General features: G+C 42.1%; 1 protein-coding gene across 1 annotated transcript in view; it reads right to left on the bottom strand.

Moving 5' to 3' along the window:
* Nucleotides 1-12,438, bottom strand: part of CDK14 (cyclin dependent kinase 14) — a 710,477-nt gene extending 698,039 nt beyond the window's left edge. The window contains exons 1-2 of the mRNA XM_056118543.1: nucleotides 12,183-12,438; nucleotides 2,390-2,421 (exon numbers count right to left, since the gene is read on the bottom strand). Coding sequence (XP_055974518.1) covers nucleotides 2,390-2,421; nucleotides 12,183-12,273 — 123 coding nt within the window. The 5' untranslated portion in view covers nucleotides 12,274-12,438. The remainder of the gene's footprint in view (nucleotides 1-2,389; nucleotides 2,422-12,182) is intronic.
* Between the last annotated feature and the right edge of the window lie 5,153 nt (nucleotides 12,439-17,591).

Below are 17,591 nucleotides of genomic sequence, written 5' to 3'. Positions count from 1 at the left end.
ATGAAAAAAGTAGATCAAATGCCATGGAGAGGATGACTGAGTCAGGGTTCACCCAGGCGTGCCTTCACTACTGTCTTCCCTGGCTTCTGGCCATGGCTTGTCCTGATTAGCTGGAGTTACCTAGTCCCTGGGAACCCAATTTCTTCATCTCTCAAATCATGAAGCACGATGATTTAAAATGTCTCTTTCAGGCATAGTATACTGTGATTCACCGACTAAAACTATTTTTCCACTCTCTTATGGTACCACGGATGGAAAACACTTCATAAAAGCAAAACATCATTTCATCTTAAATTATAAAATTCAGAACTTTGTCTATGCAGAAGTTTTCTTTTCCAAAGAATTCATCTTTCTTTCCTTCTTTTTTCTTTCCTGGCAATAAGTGGGAAGGGTGGGGCCCCTTTGGGTAAGAAATAGCAAGCAATTATGGGTTTGACATCTTTAAATTTCTTTATTTATTTATTTTGGGTTGGGCATCACATTTGATGATGCTCAGGGGTTACTCCTGGCATCCTCAGGAATTACTTCTGGCAGTGCTTGAGGGACCATATGGCAGCACCCTACCTGTTATACTATCGCTCCAGCCCCTGATATCTTTATATTTCATTTAGTGGGGTTGGGGCAATAGTACTCCAAGTATGCTCTTGCTATGCCAGACTAGGTTTAATCCCCAGCACCCCATATGGTTCACCAATTCACACCAGGAATGATCCCTGAGCATAGAGTTGGGAGTAAACCCTGAGCACTGCCAGGTATGGCTCAGAATCAAAAAATAAAATAATTTCCACCTATATTTCTTTAAAAGCTAATACCACAGCTACATAAAAGAATAAAATGCAATTATTAGAAAGAGCTTTAAATGAGACATTTTTTAAGCTCGTAAGGGTGACTGGGAGCCATCTATGAAAACATGAAAAAATATCAAGATATAAGTTAAAAGAAAAAAGCAGGATATAGTATTTGGTCTGTTGTTTTATCTTAAACTTGAGAAAATAAGCAAGAACATTCAACTGTAGTTATAGCTGGATAATAGGATTTGGGAGGCTTTTTTTCTATTTTCCTTATTTTTCTTTTTTATGTAAGCTTAAATTACCTCAATAATTAGAGGGAAGATTTGTTTTTATAAAGAGAGAAAGTACCCAATATTCTCACACTGATTTCTAAAAAGAAAGAAAATACTCTCCCCAAAACATCTTACCAACACTGCAGAAATTCCAGAAATACAGGTTTAGGAGTACATCATTATTACCTAGTAAGTAACAAAAGGGGTAGAAATGATTTCTATATTGCTTCAGGTCTAGAATAACTAGGTTTTAGGTGATATTTTAGGAATGCTGGCAGAGAAATCTGGCATAAGAGTCCAAGGACAAAAAGCATGGTAGAGCTGGGCCCAATGAAAATCAGAACAGGTGCTGGAAGATGAAGCAGCCAACTGTGAGAGCCAAATAATCCAGGTCCTATCCAGAAATCCTGGTATGGAGCAGAATGACCCTCAGTAATCCGGCCCTGCTCCACAGCCAGCCACATGGTCTCAAGGAGACTTTCAAAGAGCACAAGCGTCCTTCCTCGCTATTGCAGAAGGAGGGTAAGTAACAGAACCCACAAGTACTAAAACTAATCCAGTAACTGCAACCAAACAAATCTATGCTTTCATTAGATTGCACACACACACACACACACACACACACACACACACACACACACCATGACCCAGTTTACAACACAAGTCAATCACTGTCACTTTGGGTGGCAATAAAGCACTTCACTATCACTCAAAGAACTCTTTAGAAGTATTGATTCACTGGTAATTCCTATTGTTACCGTTTTTGAAAAATTAGGAAAGTAAAATTCAAAAGTCGCACTCAGAATACAATTAATTATATGTCAATCTTTCACCACTTTACTTGAACGGATCTTTACACTTCTTTGTGGCAAACAAAAAAAGATTAGATCTGATATGCAAAGAATAGGAAAACTAGAACAGGAAAAGTCATCTCCTCCCATGGGAGATGGATGGACAATATGTGGGTTTAACATCACATCACCTCTTAACCAGAGAAGGCCGCAGGCAGCCATGATGTCCAACTTGCCAGCCATGCCCCAAGCAAGCATAGTGTATCTGGTTTCCCCACCTCTTCACCTCAAGAAGATCAGGGCACAAAGGTACAAACAAAATACCTTTTGTTTGTTTTATTAAAAAGGCATTTCTGTTGCTAGCTACCCAAATTCACTACAGTAAAATCAGAAAACTAATATGATGTTACTAAATAACAAGATCCTATTGCTTGATTTTTTAAGGCATTTTTTTCTAAGTGCAAAGTTGGCACCTATCAAATTTACCTGGAAGTAATTAAATACCCCTAAAATTAGATAAAGCAACTTAACCTACCTCATCGAAGCTGGTGTCATCTTTCTTCAGAGCTATAAAACAAAAAGAGAAAGAAAATGGTTATTTTGAAACATTTCAAAGAGACAAAGTCAGTTCTAGAAAGCAGTATGGTGATTTCATTTCAAAAAGTGAAATTGTACTCCTATCTGAATAACAATGTTATGATACAAATACAAAAACTGCAAATGAGAGAAGGAATTGCACAGCATGCATCTTTGTGAAGCAATTTTCATAAATATGTAAATGAACTCCCCTCCCAAGAACAGGTAAGAAGGATGCATATCTTTCCCCTATCTCACCACTGGTAGGGAAACATTTTAATAAATGCAAGAAAGAGTTACAAAGTAATCTTAAAGAAAATTCACCTGAATTGTATATATTATTATGCATACAGTATATGCCCCCCTTAATCAAATTGGGAGGAGACTGCCCACACTGAAAGTTCCCAGAATGAGATGTTCATACTGAAATAAGTTTAAGTACAGTAAGCACTGTGGAAACATCATTCAAAAATCTCAGGAATTCTACTCCATGGCTTGGAGGCCAGCCACACATGCTAGGGGGAAAGGGAGCTCAGATAGCGAAGGGAGCACCAAATAAAGGGTGTTGGGAGGATCCTCCCAGGATGGGAGAAGCATGCTGAAAGTAGACTATAGACCAAACGTGGCTGTCACCCATTGCCTCTATTGCAAACCACAACACCCAATAAGAGAAAGAATAAAAGAGAATGCTCTGCCACAGAGGCAGGGTGGATGAGGAGGGAGGGGGGATGGGAGGGATACTGGGATCCATGGTGGTAGGAAATGGGCACTGGTGGAGGGATGGGTATTTGATCATTGTATAATTGAAACCCAAGCACAAAAATTTGAAAGCCTACAACTGTACCTCATGGTGTCTCACTAATAAAACTTAAAAAAAAAAATCTCAACATGATACATTCTATGGCAGTATCGCCAAAGGAAACAATACCTTTGAATATTTCATAGTGACTTGTAAGTAGTTTCAGTTTATTTTTAATACACATACTTCAGAACTGAAATTTTATCATCCTAAATAGGGATAGTGTTTCATTTCATTCACAGTTGGCAAACATCTAGCTTTTCAAATCTTACGAATGTTTATAATGCTTCCTTTTTTGGGTGAATACACAAAGCAGTTAATTTACCTGAAACCACCGAGGAAAAAATTTTAATTTACTCAAATATGCATAGGCATTTCTGGTCCTGTCACTGTCCTCCCGTTGTCCATCGATTTGCTCAAGCGGGCCCAGTAAGGTCTCTATCATGAGATTCATTGTTACTATGTTTGGCATATTGAATACACCACGGGTAGCTTGCCAGGCTTTGCCGTGCAGGCGAGATACTCCCGGTAGCTTGCCGGGCTCTCCTAGAAGGGCGGAGGAATCGAACTCAGATCGGCCATGTTGACTGCGTGCAAGGCAAACGCCCTACCCGCTGTGCTATCGCTCCAGCCCTATTTCAGGTCCATACTGAATATTTCTATTTATAAGTCCTTTGTCAGCTCATAGTTAGAAATCTATGTTCTGACAAAGACAATGAAAAATGAATTACTTTAGAAACATAGCTCCAAGAGAAATCATATGCCTAAAATAAGGAAATGGAAAACCAGCAGGACCGTACTACTGTTCAAGAAGGGAGACATCCATGACATTGGCAACTATCGCCCGATCTGCCTATTGTCTGTCATCTACAAGTTGTTCACTCGAGTCATCCTAAATAGGATTGGCAGAACACTAGATGAAGGACAACCATGCGAGCAAGCAGGGTTCCGCAAAGGATTCAGCACCATCGACCATATCCACACGATAACCAAGCTCATTGGGGTTTCTCGGGAGTTCAAGATGCCGCTCTGTTTAACGTTCATTGATTTAAAGAAGGCCTTTGATTCTGTTGAGACGGAAGCGGTCATTGAAGCCCTAGCCAATCAGGGCATTCAAGCCCAATACATCAGGATCCTCCGTGAGCTATACTGCGGATTCACTACCAGGATCTCACCATTCTACAAAGAAGTGATCGTTGATGTCAAGAGAGGGGTTCGGCAGGGTGATACCATTTCACCGAAACTCTTCAGTGCCACCCTCGAGAACGTCATGCGACGACTGGAATGGGAAGGAATGGGAGTGAAGATAGATGGTCGGCAACTACACCACCTCCGCTTTGCTGATGACATTGTTTTAATAACACCAAACATCAGCCAAGCGGCACAAACGCTGGCTGACTTTGACCGTGAGTGTGGAAAGGTAGGACTACAGCTGAATCTTACGAAGACAATGTTTATGAGAAACAGCCTCGCTCCTGACGCCCCATTCGCTCTCAATGGAACGACCATCTCCGAATGCAACAGCTATGTGTACCTAGGTCGAGAGGTCAACATGACAAATGACCTGGCACCCGAGCTGCGCAGGAGGAAGAGAGCGGCTTGGAACGCCTTCAAGAACGTTGAAGAAATAGCTAAGAGGACGAAGAACCTCCGGCTCCGGGCACATCTCTTTGATTCCACTGTTCTTCCTGCATTAACATATGCCTCAGATACCTGGGCCCTACGCAAACAAGATGAGAACGCTATTCAGGTCTCCCAAAGAAGAATAGAAAGAGCTATGCTTGGAATATCACGTTTCACTCAAATGAGAGAAAGAATCCGGAGTTCTGACATCCATCGACGATCAAGAATCAGGGATGCTGTCTCATTTGCCAAGGTGTCGAAAATCAGATGGGCTGGTCACGTAATGAGATTTAAAGACGACCGCTGGACTAGAGCTGTTACCGACTGGATTCCACGGGATGTCAAAAGACCGCGTGGCCGCCCACCTTCCAGATGGTCAGACTTCTTCGTCAAGATCATGAACGATCGGTTTGAGGCCCTTCATGTTCCCGGAGCGAACAGATGCCATTGGGGTACACTAGCACGCGACAGGGACAAATGGAGACGTTACTGGCGCCCGCTCGAGCACATCGACGACTAACGGGAAGTTAAGTGATTAAGTGAAATGATAAAATAAGGCTATCAATTTAAAGCTCATATGTACACATAAGTATAAGCTTTTATATAATATACATATATTATGATATATAACATGACCATCTTGTAATGGTAATTTTCTGTCATGTTATAAATATGTTTTTAAAACATCAGAAATGGGTTGAAGTGATAGTACAGTGGGTAGAACGTTTGCTTTGCACACAGCCAACCCAGGTTCAACTCCCAGGATCCCATATGGTCCCCTGAGCACCGCCAGGAGTAACTCCTGAGTGTAAAGCCAGGAGTAACCCCTGTGCATTGCCAGGTATGACCCAAAAAGGCAAAATAAATAAATAAACATAAATTAAAACATCAGGAATGATTGTTGCAGTGAGTTAAAAGAAATGAGAAGAGAGTGTAGGAGATAAAATGTTTCTGAAAATTTAATTCTTTTACCTTTTTCACTTTTGGGGTCACATTTGGCAATGCACAGGGGTTACTCCTGGCTCTGCACTCAGGAATTACTCATGGTGGTTCTCAGGGGACCATATGGGATGCTGGGAGTCGAACCTGGGTCGGCCGCACACAAGGCAAATGCCCTACCCGCTGTGCTATCCTCTAGCCCCTGAAAGTTTAATTCTTAGTCTCTTTTTACCTAAGAATTTGGTTTGCAATGTATTTCTTGACTTTATTTGAGAACACTTTCTTCTAATTGAAGAAAAGGTACAGTGGGGAGAGGGTGGGAAACAGTACAGTGTAACCCTGTGTAAGCACTTGCCTTACACATGGTTGACCCAGGCTCAATCCCCAGCACTATATATGGTCCCACTCACTGCCAGATGTGATCCCTTGAACACAGCATCAGAATTAAGTCCTGAACGCTGCCAGGTGTCGTCTAAAAACCAAAAAAAAAAAAAAAAGGGCACCGCAACCATGTGTGGCTCAAGTCCTGTAGAACATGCCTCATAAGTGAGGCACTGAGTCTGTTCTCAAGCACCACATCCCACTTCTCACCGTACAGCCAACAGTGCAACTGAATGGGGCCCTGGTGGCGGCTGAGCACCTCCTGGAAAACACCACAGAAAGTGGCTCTGGCTCCCACCACATTTAATATGTATTCCACCTTCCATATTTAACCTAAAAGAAGTCAACTTGATAGAAAGGTGTATTCAGATGACCCTTCGTGGCTACATTTTCACTAGAACGCAAAACTTCTGTAGAAGGCTTTCTTTAATTCTCAGTTAACAATCTTATTAGACTCCCTGAAACAAACTGGTATCCTTAAATTAACCTACTTAACTAGAGATTTCTTTTTAAGCACAAACTCAAATATCTTGCCATTACTTTGAGCTGATAAAAACTTAAAATTTTGCCCTGGGTATTCTGAAGCAACACATCCAATAAAAACTACAGTTGATACAGTAGGTTCCTTGGGTAAATGCACATATGGAATGAAGACCATTTCATTGGGAAAGGAGAAAAATGTAGAATGGCTTCAGCACACAAGCTGGGCTATTTCCTTCTTGCCCTCATGTCCTGCCAATTCCCCAAGGCTTTTGGATAAAGAGCTCTATAGATAGAAAGAAATGGAAGATACAGATGAGGGAATTCCAAATGTCCTTTCTAAGAGATATGGAACTAGAAGCCATATACTCTCTGGTACACTATTCTCAAGCACAACATACCAGAAGGGAGATTTAAAACCAATAAATCTATCACTCCACTAAAATCCCTCAATGCTAGACTGACAATGTGTATGATTTCTTCTTAAGTGTTGCATCCTTGTTCTGAACAGCAATTAACAGTAACAAAAGAAGCCAATTAAAGGTTGTCTTTGCAAATATGTAGCAGATCACTGATAAATAAACTCAGACCTAAACAGGAGCTCATCTCATTATTGATTACATTCCCTAATTGTCCTTAATCATTCATTTAAGTGTAATCCCACAACTTGTCTACATCACGGAATGATAAACACATCAGATTTTTTTCTGAACTAACAAAGAGGCATATATTAAACCATTTAAGAGCATCAGATGCCCTATTCAATCCTTTGCACAAGACACCACTTCCCCTAAAAAGCTTTCCATGATATCACCAACTACAGTGGTGTCCTTCTTACGTTGCCCGATAGCAAACTACACTAATTTTCATGGTATTGATTTATTATTCTATTATCAATGTCTATTCACCAACCTGTCTTCTCTTAAAATCCTTGAGGCCAGGAACTGCTAACAAGGATCACTGACTCTGGGTGCCAACACAATGTCTCACACATAGGAGGCACTCATCAATTAATGCGAGGAATTAATGAAATACTACGGCACCTAACATTTTGAAAGACAGTTAAGTTTTGGCATACAAAAGAAAAAGGAAGGGACTATTCTCTCTCATGAAATTTAAAATACCTTCCACAGTAAAAATATTTTGAACCCACACTGTGATATGGTACAATGGTTAAATTTGGTGTCTGAAACCTTAATCTCGTGTTTCTCTTTTCTAACGGAACAGATTTATCAAATGACGGTTGAGCTCTTAAATTACACACTTAAAGCACAAGGTAACAAATCCCAAAATTCAGTGTAACCATAGCCTCTTCGTTGTATTCCATTCTTTCACAAACGGCACCCTTTAAAGAAATGGTATACATGGGGTTCATCTCAAATATCACAGAAAAGAACTTTTTTTTCTCTCGGAGATATAAGTAACTATGAAGTAAGGCATTAAAATGAATATAAAGAAATACCAGTATGACCTAATTTTCACCCTGGATATTACTAAAAGTCCTTCTCCTCCTAAGCTATAATAAAAATAAAAAAGGAGGAACAGGATTTTAATATAAACTTTTAAAAAATTAAGTTCCCAAGTATGTTTATGCTAAGCTAAATTTAAAATAAAAGACACCTGCGACAACAATACAGACTCCTAAAACAGTGACCACAGTTGGGACAGGTGTTGGAACACAGTATATCTAAAACCCAAGTATAAATAACTGTATATCATGGCACTCTAATAAAAATCTTTTTCAAAGATATTGTTTTGAGCTCTGAAAATTTTTTTCAAATACAATCCTTTCTTTAAAAAAATAAGAGACACTATACAGAAGCAAACTTCAAAAACTTCAAAACTAAAATTGATGGATAACTCTGAAACTCTTTATACCCATCTTATAAGAGAATAATGGCTATAGCAAAGTCATTCCAGGGTCAGGGTAAAGGTCACAAATCAGAGCAGTTTGGTAGGAAAGTCAATGTGTTTTATTAAAGACTGAAGAGTAATCAAGGGCTACAGCATATGCTTCTGCATGTGGACCGTTTCAATCTCCAGCACCTCAATGGTCCCCAAGAATTGCCAGAACTGACCAACAAGTACTAAAGCAAGAGTAGTCCCTAAGCACTGCTAGGTGTGGGCATTTCCTCTACAAATGAAAAAAATGTTTGGTTCCGTTAAACCTCATTAAAATCTCAGATCAGCTGTATTTGGGGTGGGCAGAGACAACACTGTCAGGATCTTTCATGTGTGATAAACTAAACATTAGCATTGCCACTTTTATATAGTCATAATTATTATGAGAAATAAACATAAACTGGTTATCACACTTTCCAAAAAGTATCCTTATTCGCTACAGATGAAAGTTACTTCTTTGTTTTGTTGTCGTTATTTGTGGAGAGCACATGCTGCAATGCTCAGAGGCTACTCCCGCACCATGTTTCAGGGTCACTCCCAGAGGGGCGTGTGTTCTGCAGTGCTGAGGGTAAAACCTGAACCCTTGCATGAAAACATGTGCTCAACGTTGAACTATGTCTTTGGCCCATGTTACTAAACAAGCTTCACTTTTAAATCACACTAAAAAAATTAAATTCAGAGGGTGGAGAAAGAGTGCAGCAGGTACGGTACTTCAGACACAGCTGAGAGGGATTCAGTCCCTTGCACCAGAGATAGTGCCCTAAGAACCACCAAGAATCATGATCCCTGAGCACAGAGTCAAGAGTAAGCCCTGAGCACTGCTGAGTGTGACCCAAGAGCAAAAACAACAATAAGTCATTATTTTATATCAAAAAAATCATCTCATATGTAAAACGCATCCTGTTTTCTGATTGGCTATTAAATGTAAAATCAGTATCTATACTCCCCTTCTCTTGCTTTATGTATTGTGTGTTTACTTCTTTTTACTTCTTTCACTTTCCACTTAGATGTTGAGATGTTGTCTTTATGATACAACTACCATTATTCAATAATAACATATTATGGATTTTTGTTAAGTCTGTATTATACATAGTACTGTCCTCCCTTGTTCATCGATTTGCTCGGGCAGGCACCAGTAATGTCTCCATTGTGAGACTTGTTGTTACTGTTTTTGGCATATCAAATATGCCACAGGGAGCTTGTCAGGCTCTGCTATGCGGGCGAGATACTCTCGGTAGCTTGCCAGGCTCTATATATCATATAAAACATCATATGCAATACTTCATTAAGTCCCAATAATAAAACTGAAACAAGGAAGCTAAGAAGTTGAGACACCTATCCGAGAACACTATGTCACAAATGACAAATAAGGGACATCTCCAATCCATATCATATATAACTAAACCCTCAATCAATATACTGTATAACTTCATAATATAATGTTTCAATAGTCTCCAGAGCCTTAAAAATCCTCATATAGGGTGGAGAGATAGCCAAAGGGAAAGGCACATGTTCACATAGAGGAGGCCTGGGTCCAATCCCTGGCACTGCATGCACCACTATGAGTGACCTCCCTTGCCTCCAGGCCCACCCCTATTGCCCCCACAATCTGCCCAAGCACCACACCAAGAAGTCAGGAGTAGCCTCCAAATAAAACAAAACAATATTCAAATAATCACAATGATTTCACTGAATTTTGATTTTATAAATAAAATATGAAACATCAAAAAATGTAGAAAAAATATTAATCTCTGTAATATTAGTAATGAATTCCTGAACTTGGTATACAATCACAACTACTAAAAGATAAACCTGCACTATCTCCTCTTAGTCCTCCACAATAGATCTACTATTCAGTTATAACCTTCCATCAATATAAAAAATAATCAATTATGCTCACTGTACTGTATTGTCTCCTAAAGGAAGCAAAATCTTGTAGATCTAGTAGACATTCTAACAAGAGTTGGAATCAAAAGGAGTTTCACATTACTAAATCTTAGTAAGCTAGAAAATCCAATTATGTATAATATCCTATTTGCCAGCACTGTAGTTAATCCAAGCTTTACTGATTGTCGATCAAAATCTTAAAATTATTTAAACATAAGGAATTTTTATGTTAATGTTCTTGGTTTCTTACTGAGACTCAATTGCAATGAATTATTTAACACAAAACTGGAAGGACTCCAACAGAGTCATTAGCATTAGTAAATATACAGTTAATGTGTTTCAGGACAGGCTTAATGGACTCCAGAACACACCTTTGCGATGGTTCGGGTCCAGGACTAAAACATTCTCCTTAATAATGCACAACAACTCAACACCTGGCTCTCTCACACTCTTGCTTCTAACTTCAATTGAATACAGGGAGTTCTTCAAAAGCATCCCTAAAACAAAACAATGAAAGTGCAAATATCCAAAAGATGCAAGAAATGAAATTTAAACTAAATACAGGCTACACTCTATAATTTTACAGTTATCGTGAGAGAGTCTGCCATGCCAATATAAAATTTTAAGCTAAAAAAATGTAGACTTTATTTTGAACCATGTTTTCTTACTTGAAGAAAGTTTGCATAGCTTACCATCCACTTATTAATGACTACCAAGTGAATGTATGAAAGAGGACTATAACATTCAAACACTATTTTAAGGAATTCAGCATTTACATGCTTAATTTCCCTCAACATGGATGACATTAAACAAGCCAAACAAAGGCTAAAAAGCTTCTTGGGGACTGTGGGAGGTTATTTCTAGGGTCATGCGATTTTCTTGCTTAGAGTGGTTCCCTAAATAAATGAAAGTAAGGATGTCAGAAGAGACAGCGAACGTCTTCAGGTGAAAAGGCCAATGCTGTGGCCAACGCTAAAAACCTAGCAAAATCATTCCACGTGATGATACTGCTGCCACCCAGTTAGTGTGTATCATGGGTTGAGTATCATAGTCCTCAGCATTTCTCTTTATTTTGTTGGTCATCTGGTTGGTTCATTGAAAGACAATAGCCCCAGAGCTGTGGTATAATGGATGAAGTTTGGGAGACTTGGCCCTAAACGTCCGGACCAAGTTCACCGCGTTCCCTTCTGCAAGCAGCGAACAGGAAGATCTGAGCCTGAGCGCCCAAGTCTCGCTGGCGAGGACCCGACGTACTGAACAAAAGGTCCCAAGGTATCTGTCCCACTTCTCTTAAGGTTGGAAGTGCTAAACAATACCGAGGAACAACTCCACGTCTCAACTACTTCCAAAGCTACAACCCCCAAACCCGAACCCTGAGCGAAGAAAAACAAAAAGCAAGTGACCAGGTGGCCGCGAGCAGCCACGCGCGCTGCGGGGTCCGGGCTGTCCCCTCGCGAGCGCGAAAGCCTAACCGCTGGTGGCAAGGATAAGAGGAGAGCCCACGCTGGGATTCTAAATCGTCCCCAAATGAGCCCCCTAGATGTGAGGGTGAGGGGTGCCTTCCTTTCCGTCGCGGCCCTCCCCTGGGATCTGGGCACAGTGCCCCCCACCTCCTCCTCTTCTCCTCCTCCTCCTCCTCCTCCTCCTCCCCCCTCCGCGCGGGGCTGGCGGCTGCATCGCTAGTGCCAGGCGGGAGCGCGGGGCCAAGGGAGCGGGGCGCCGAGGGCAGCGCGCCACTCACCGATGCGGCTGAAACTCTCCGACAAAGTTCTCCGCAACTTCTTCATCTTGCCGATCTTCTCGGCCGGCTGCGGCTCAATGAGGTCGCACATCTGGGCGACGCCGGGCTGGGGCAACTTCCCCAAACTGGTCCAGAGGCTCCGCGCAGACAACAGCACGGGCGCGCGGCGCGGGGAAGGCGGCGCCTCTGCCTCTGCCGCTGCCGCTGCCGCCGCCGCAGCAGCCGCCTCCTCCTCCTCCTTCTCCTCCTCCTCCTCCTCCTCCTCTTCCTCCGTCCGGGAGGCGAGGCTCGGGGCTCCCGAGGCGAGCGGCCGGCAGTGCCGGGGCCTGGGCCGCTGCGGGCGGGCGGGGGCGTTCTACGTGGTGCCGGGGCCGGCCGCGATCGCCGCCGCCGCCACCCGCCTCATTTTCCCTCCTTTGTAACCGAGAGTCGCACGGCCCGAGGGCGGCCGCGGGGGCGGCGCGGCGGGAGGCGGAGCGGGGGCGGGCGGCCCAGAGGTGCGGGAGCCTAAGGGTCCGTCCCCCCCACCTCCCTCCCGCCCCCCGAGCGCGCGAGCCGCGGGCGGGGAGAAGTTCTCGACGCCGACTTTCGGGCGCTCGAGGGAGAAGGAGCCGCGGCCGCGCTTCACCGCCGCCCGGCCGGCCCGCGACGTCCCCGCCGCTCCGCCTCTCCCGCGGGGGCCCCGGCGACACCCGGCTCTCGGCTCCCAGCCGCGTCCTCGGCCGCCCCCCAACCCCGGCGCCCCCTCCCCGCGGATCCCCGCGCTCCGCCCCCGGCCCCGGCCGCCCCGCCCGCTCGCCGCGGACCCCGCGGCAGCTGGAGGGCCGCGAGCCGGTGACACTCGGCTCAGACAGACTCGGACCCCGAGGGTGGGGGGGGTGGGGGGAGGGTTGGTTATGCAGACGGTTGCTGTGAGTGTCGGAGTGTGGTTTTGTGTATTGGCTTGGATTTCTTTCCTTTTTTTTTTTAATCGTTCCCTCCCTCGCCCCCCTTTTTTTTCTTTTCCCCTCCACGAAGGCTTGTGAACGGAGTCGCACGGGGGGTGGTGGAGCTCCCGTCGCCTCCCCGTGGAGGGGCCATACGCTCGCGCGCAGGTTCGGAGGGCGACTTTTCCCTCCCACTGTTGCCAGAGATGCTGCTGCCAAGTGCAAGATCCAAAGGCGAAAGTGGGCCCATTTCTTTGCAAAGTGCAGCGTGCAGAGCCGAAGCTTCCCGTGTAACCCGCAGGAAGGCAGCGTTGATGCTGTCGCCGGCTACCTACTTGTGACAGGCCGGCCGAAGGTAGAGAGGGTAGAAGGTAGAGATTTCTAGTGAAAATGGCCAGGTCCCCAGTAAATAGCAAAAGGAATCCTCAATCTGCTTCTCATTGGGAGCGGGGAAGGTGGATATTGCTGAATTGTAAGACTTTAGAGGTCCCAAATATGCTCATCCCCTCTCCCGCCCCCCACCCCTCCCGCCGCGCCCCATCACAGAAAATGAACTTGGAGGGGATGGGGGTCGGGGGAGGGGGGGCTTTATTAAAAACCCCAGAGCAAACAGTTCAAACAGCAAGCACACATCTTTATTCTTATAAGACGCGCGGCGAGCTCTCCAACGTCAGCCTCCCAGGGGAGAGAGAAGGAAGATGGGGGAGGACTCCAATGAGTTGATCTGGGGCCAGCCAAGTCCTTATGAATAGAAACGTTAGTAATCTTGAGTCATCTGGCTGTGTAAGTAATGAGAGCTGGAGACCGTGTGACAATGCTATTTGGTTTAAAGGAAGTTTTGAGGAGTTTGTGTTTTGTTAAAAGATTTTTATCTTAAAACAAAAACTAGCCCCCTGCCTTCCTTAAATTGTGAGGCAGGACACTTTGATTTGTTGTACTTTACAAGGAACACGGTATAGAGGCTTGATTGCAGCTGACAAAAAAAAGTCAGCCAAGTAGTGGAGAGCAAAGAAGGGTGGGGAGTTGCAAAGAAAGTGGGTGATGAGTTAAAGTGTAAGGATTCTGGGTCCCCGTGACTATCTGGATATTCTGGACAGCACCCTAAGTGACCTCAGGCAGGAAAAGTTTAACTTTTACCACTTCCTCTGGCTAGTTAAAGAGAAAGTCAGTAACTGTGAATGAAAAAGAAAAAAAAAAGCAGACAAAAAGAAAATACTGATAAATTTCATCTACTTATCAACAAAAAATACTAATTTCATTAACTTTTGCTATTATTTATTGCTGCTGTTATTCACAGTGATGATTTTCAAATATATATATATATATGTGATACCTTTGTTTCACCTCCCTAGTATTTCTAACTTAAAAAAGTTCAACTTCTGCATAAATATAGTGTAGTAGCTAACCCTTTCTTAAGATGAGATATTTCACAATAAGATTGGTTTAATAAATAAAATGAGATATTTCAGATACATACTGATGTATAACTATCAGAGTAAGATATTGAATATTTAGCATCAACCCACTTGTTGAAAAGCATACACATTGTGTTTCTATGTGTATGAAAAAAAAATCTGAGGTTTGGAGCCAGAGAGAGAGAGAGAGCACAGTGACTAAGGTGCGTGCACTGCACAGGGTCGGGTGAGCATCAATATGAGTGATCCCTGAGCGGAGCACAAGGTGACCCCCACAATGAAAACCAAAAAAATGAATGTTTTCTTTGCAATTTAAATGTAACATAAATGTTTCCCCAAAAAATGCATTACCTTTAGCAAGATAAAATGTTAATTAGGACAAAAGCAATATCTCAATGGGCTGGATTGCATACTTTCCATGTGGGAGACCTGAGTTCAGTTCCAAGCCCTGGAGTAACTCCTGAGAATAGCTCTGTGTATATGTGTGTGTGTGTGTGTGTGTGTGTCCAGCCCTTAAGAAAAAAGAACGCAAAAATGACATTTTATTTTCTTTTTTCTACTCCACACCAAAACTGGGTTGTCACATCTCTAAAAACCATTTTGCCTACTTGGCAAAAGAAACAGTTGTTAGCTGTGAATCAAACAAACCTTGTCAGTTATGAATAATCAAGTTTCCATTTTATGTTTATCTACTTCCTTTATTGATATATATTTTTAAATGGTTGCTTTCACAAGAAACTATGGTATAAAGATGGAAATTTTTTAATATTTGTAAGATATGTAAATATTTTAATATATATACCCTGCTTTTCACAATTGCCTACATTTTAAATAGTAAGCTGAGTGCGGGGACCTTATCATATGAAAGGCACAGCACTTGTTGCATAGTGGATATAAATTCAATGAATGTTAGCTAAATATGGGATACGTTGCTTCCAGTGAAAATAAATGTTGTCTTCAGAAACAAGATGACTAGCATCTGTGTGGCATATGTATTTTCAGTGGGAAGAGGGCTCTGTGCCAGTCTTCCAACTGAACTTCCGGATTACAAGGTCATAGTTTTGGCTGGCCTACAATAAAGGTGCAGTATCTGAACGCAATCAAAGGAGCTTACTTAGAGACTGAACCCAGCATGGGTTGACCTTAATCAAACACAATTAAAACCTGTACTCCATTTCTTGGAGTAGTAGCAACACAGCCTGGAGACCCAAGATTAATGAGATCTGGTCCCTCCCCTATCAACGTGTTGTGTGGCCTTATATAATAAATGACTTACCTGTTTCTTTGGCTATAAAATGAGCTGGAGCAATAGCACAGTGGGTAGGGCATGGCTGGAGCGATAGCACAGTGGGTAAGGCATCTGCCTTGCGTTCAGCTGACCCAGATTCGGTTCCTCTGCCCCTCTCGGAGAGCCTGGCAAGCTCCGAGAGTATCTCGTCTGCTTGGCAAAGCCTGGCAAGCTCCCCACGATGTATTCAATATGCCAAAAACAGTAACAACAAGTTTCACAATTTGTTGTGAGATGTTATTGGTGCCCACTTGAGCAAATCGATGAACAACAGGAGGACAATGACAGTGACAAATAAAATGAGAAGCCTGATCTAAACGATCTCTATGATCATTTGTAGCTATAAAATTCTAACTTGTAAGACCATAGAACTAATGCCTGGATTAAGGTACTTGCTTTGTATTCAGCCTAGCCCTTCAATCTCTGGAAGCACTTCAATTTAGGAGTCACTTCAGAGCCAGGAGTAGATCCTCCAGCATCACCATATTGCCCCCCAAATAAGTAAAATTCTGATTTGTTAAAATTTGTCTGTAGTTTATATATTGAAAGATAAATTAATTCAAAATAATTATATACAAAGATAATGACAAAAATGAAATTTTAAATACATTGTTTCTAGTAAGTTGTGCTTTTATTTATAAGCGAACATTTTCCATATTAAAAAAAGAAGTAGGCTAAATGTTGGCAATAAATTGTAAGAGAATAAATCCTAACCCAAATAAGATGAAATTTGGAGGATTTGATATGAATCTCCGAATGCCAAAAGCAGATTTACTGACCTGAAATAGTATGAAATAATATTATCAGAGGAAAGAAGTTAATAATAAAAGCAAGCCACAAATATATAGAATAGAATTGGAAAATTAAGTTTAAGAGACAAAATACATGTTCACTGTTGTAAGATTTTAAATTTAGCTAAAGTGTAGATAAAGATTAAGATACATAGTCAGAATAAGTGATTAAAGTAGTAGAAATTTACATTACTACATATCCACTTAGAACTATAAAAAGCTACCCTAGTTAATTATTTTTAGGATCAAATTTCATATTTCTTTTCTGAATATATCCAGGGACTTAAGCAGCACAAGGTTAACTGATCTACATAAGTTTCTATGATGTCAGCAATGAAACCAGTAGGTGAACTTCAAAACTATTGTCACTCACATTTACATTATAGCTGTGAAATAATGCCCAGTCTGGCAAGTTTCTTCAAAAAGAAATAATAAATAAAGAACATTAACATATTTTTAAATTTTTTTATTAAAGAGCTATGATTTACAAAGTTAATCATAGTTGTGTTTGGGCATACAATAATCCAACACAAATCCCTCCACCAGTGAAGAACATTAACATTTTAAAGAGAAGGGAAAAAGAAGTTTGCAGAAACTAGTGCATTTACATTCAGATACCTTGAGGCTGCCTCAAGATCTTCCTTCTTTTAAAACAGTCTTTCTTTGCCTAGTTAGCTCTTATTTTGAAATCCTTTATACTTAAAAATGTTGTTCCTCACCAAGTCAAGAATGTTTGGAGGACTAGCTTGTGAGATGCGTGCTGAATGTAGACTATAGACCAAACACGATGGCCACTCAATACCTCTATTGCAAACCACAGCATCCTAAAGGATAGAGAGAGCGAAAGTTAATGCCCTGCCACAGAGGTGGGGCGGGGTTGGGGGGGATGGAGTGGGAGGGTGGGAGGGCTACTGGGTTCACTGGTGGTGGAGAATGGGCACTGGTGGAGGGATGGGTACTCGATCATTGTATAACTGAAACCCAAGCAC

This window comes from Sorex fumeus, unplaced genomic scaffold (genome assembly GCF_029834395.1).
Source record: "Sorex fumeus unplaced genomic scaffold, SorFum_2.1 ptg000037l, whole genome shotgun sequence".
In the NCBI taxonomy this organism is placed as follows: domain Eukaryota; kingdom Metazoa; phylum Chordata; class Mammalia; order Eulipotyphla; family Soricidae; genus Sorex; species Sorex fumeus.
This window is presented reverse-complemented; position numbering and strand designations above follow the sequence as displayed.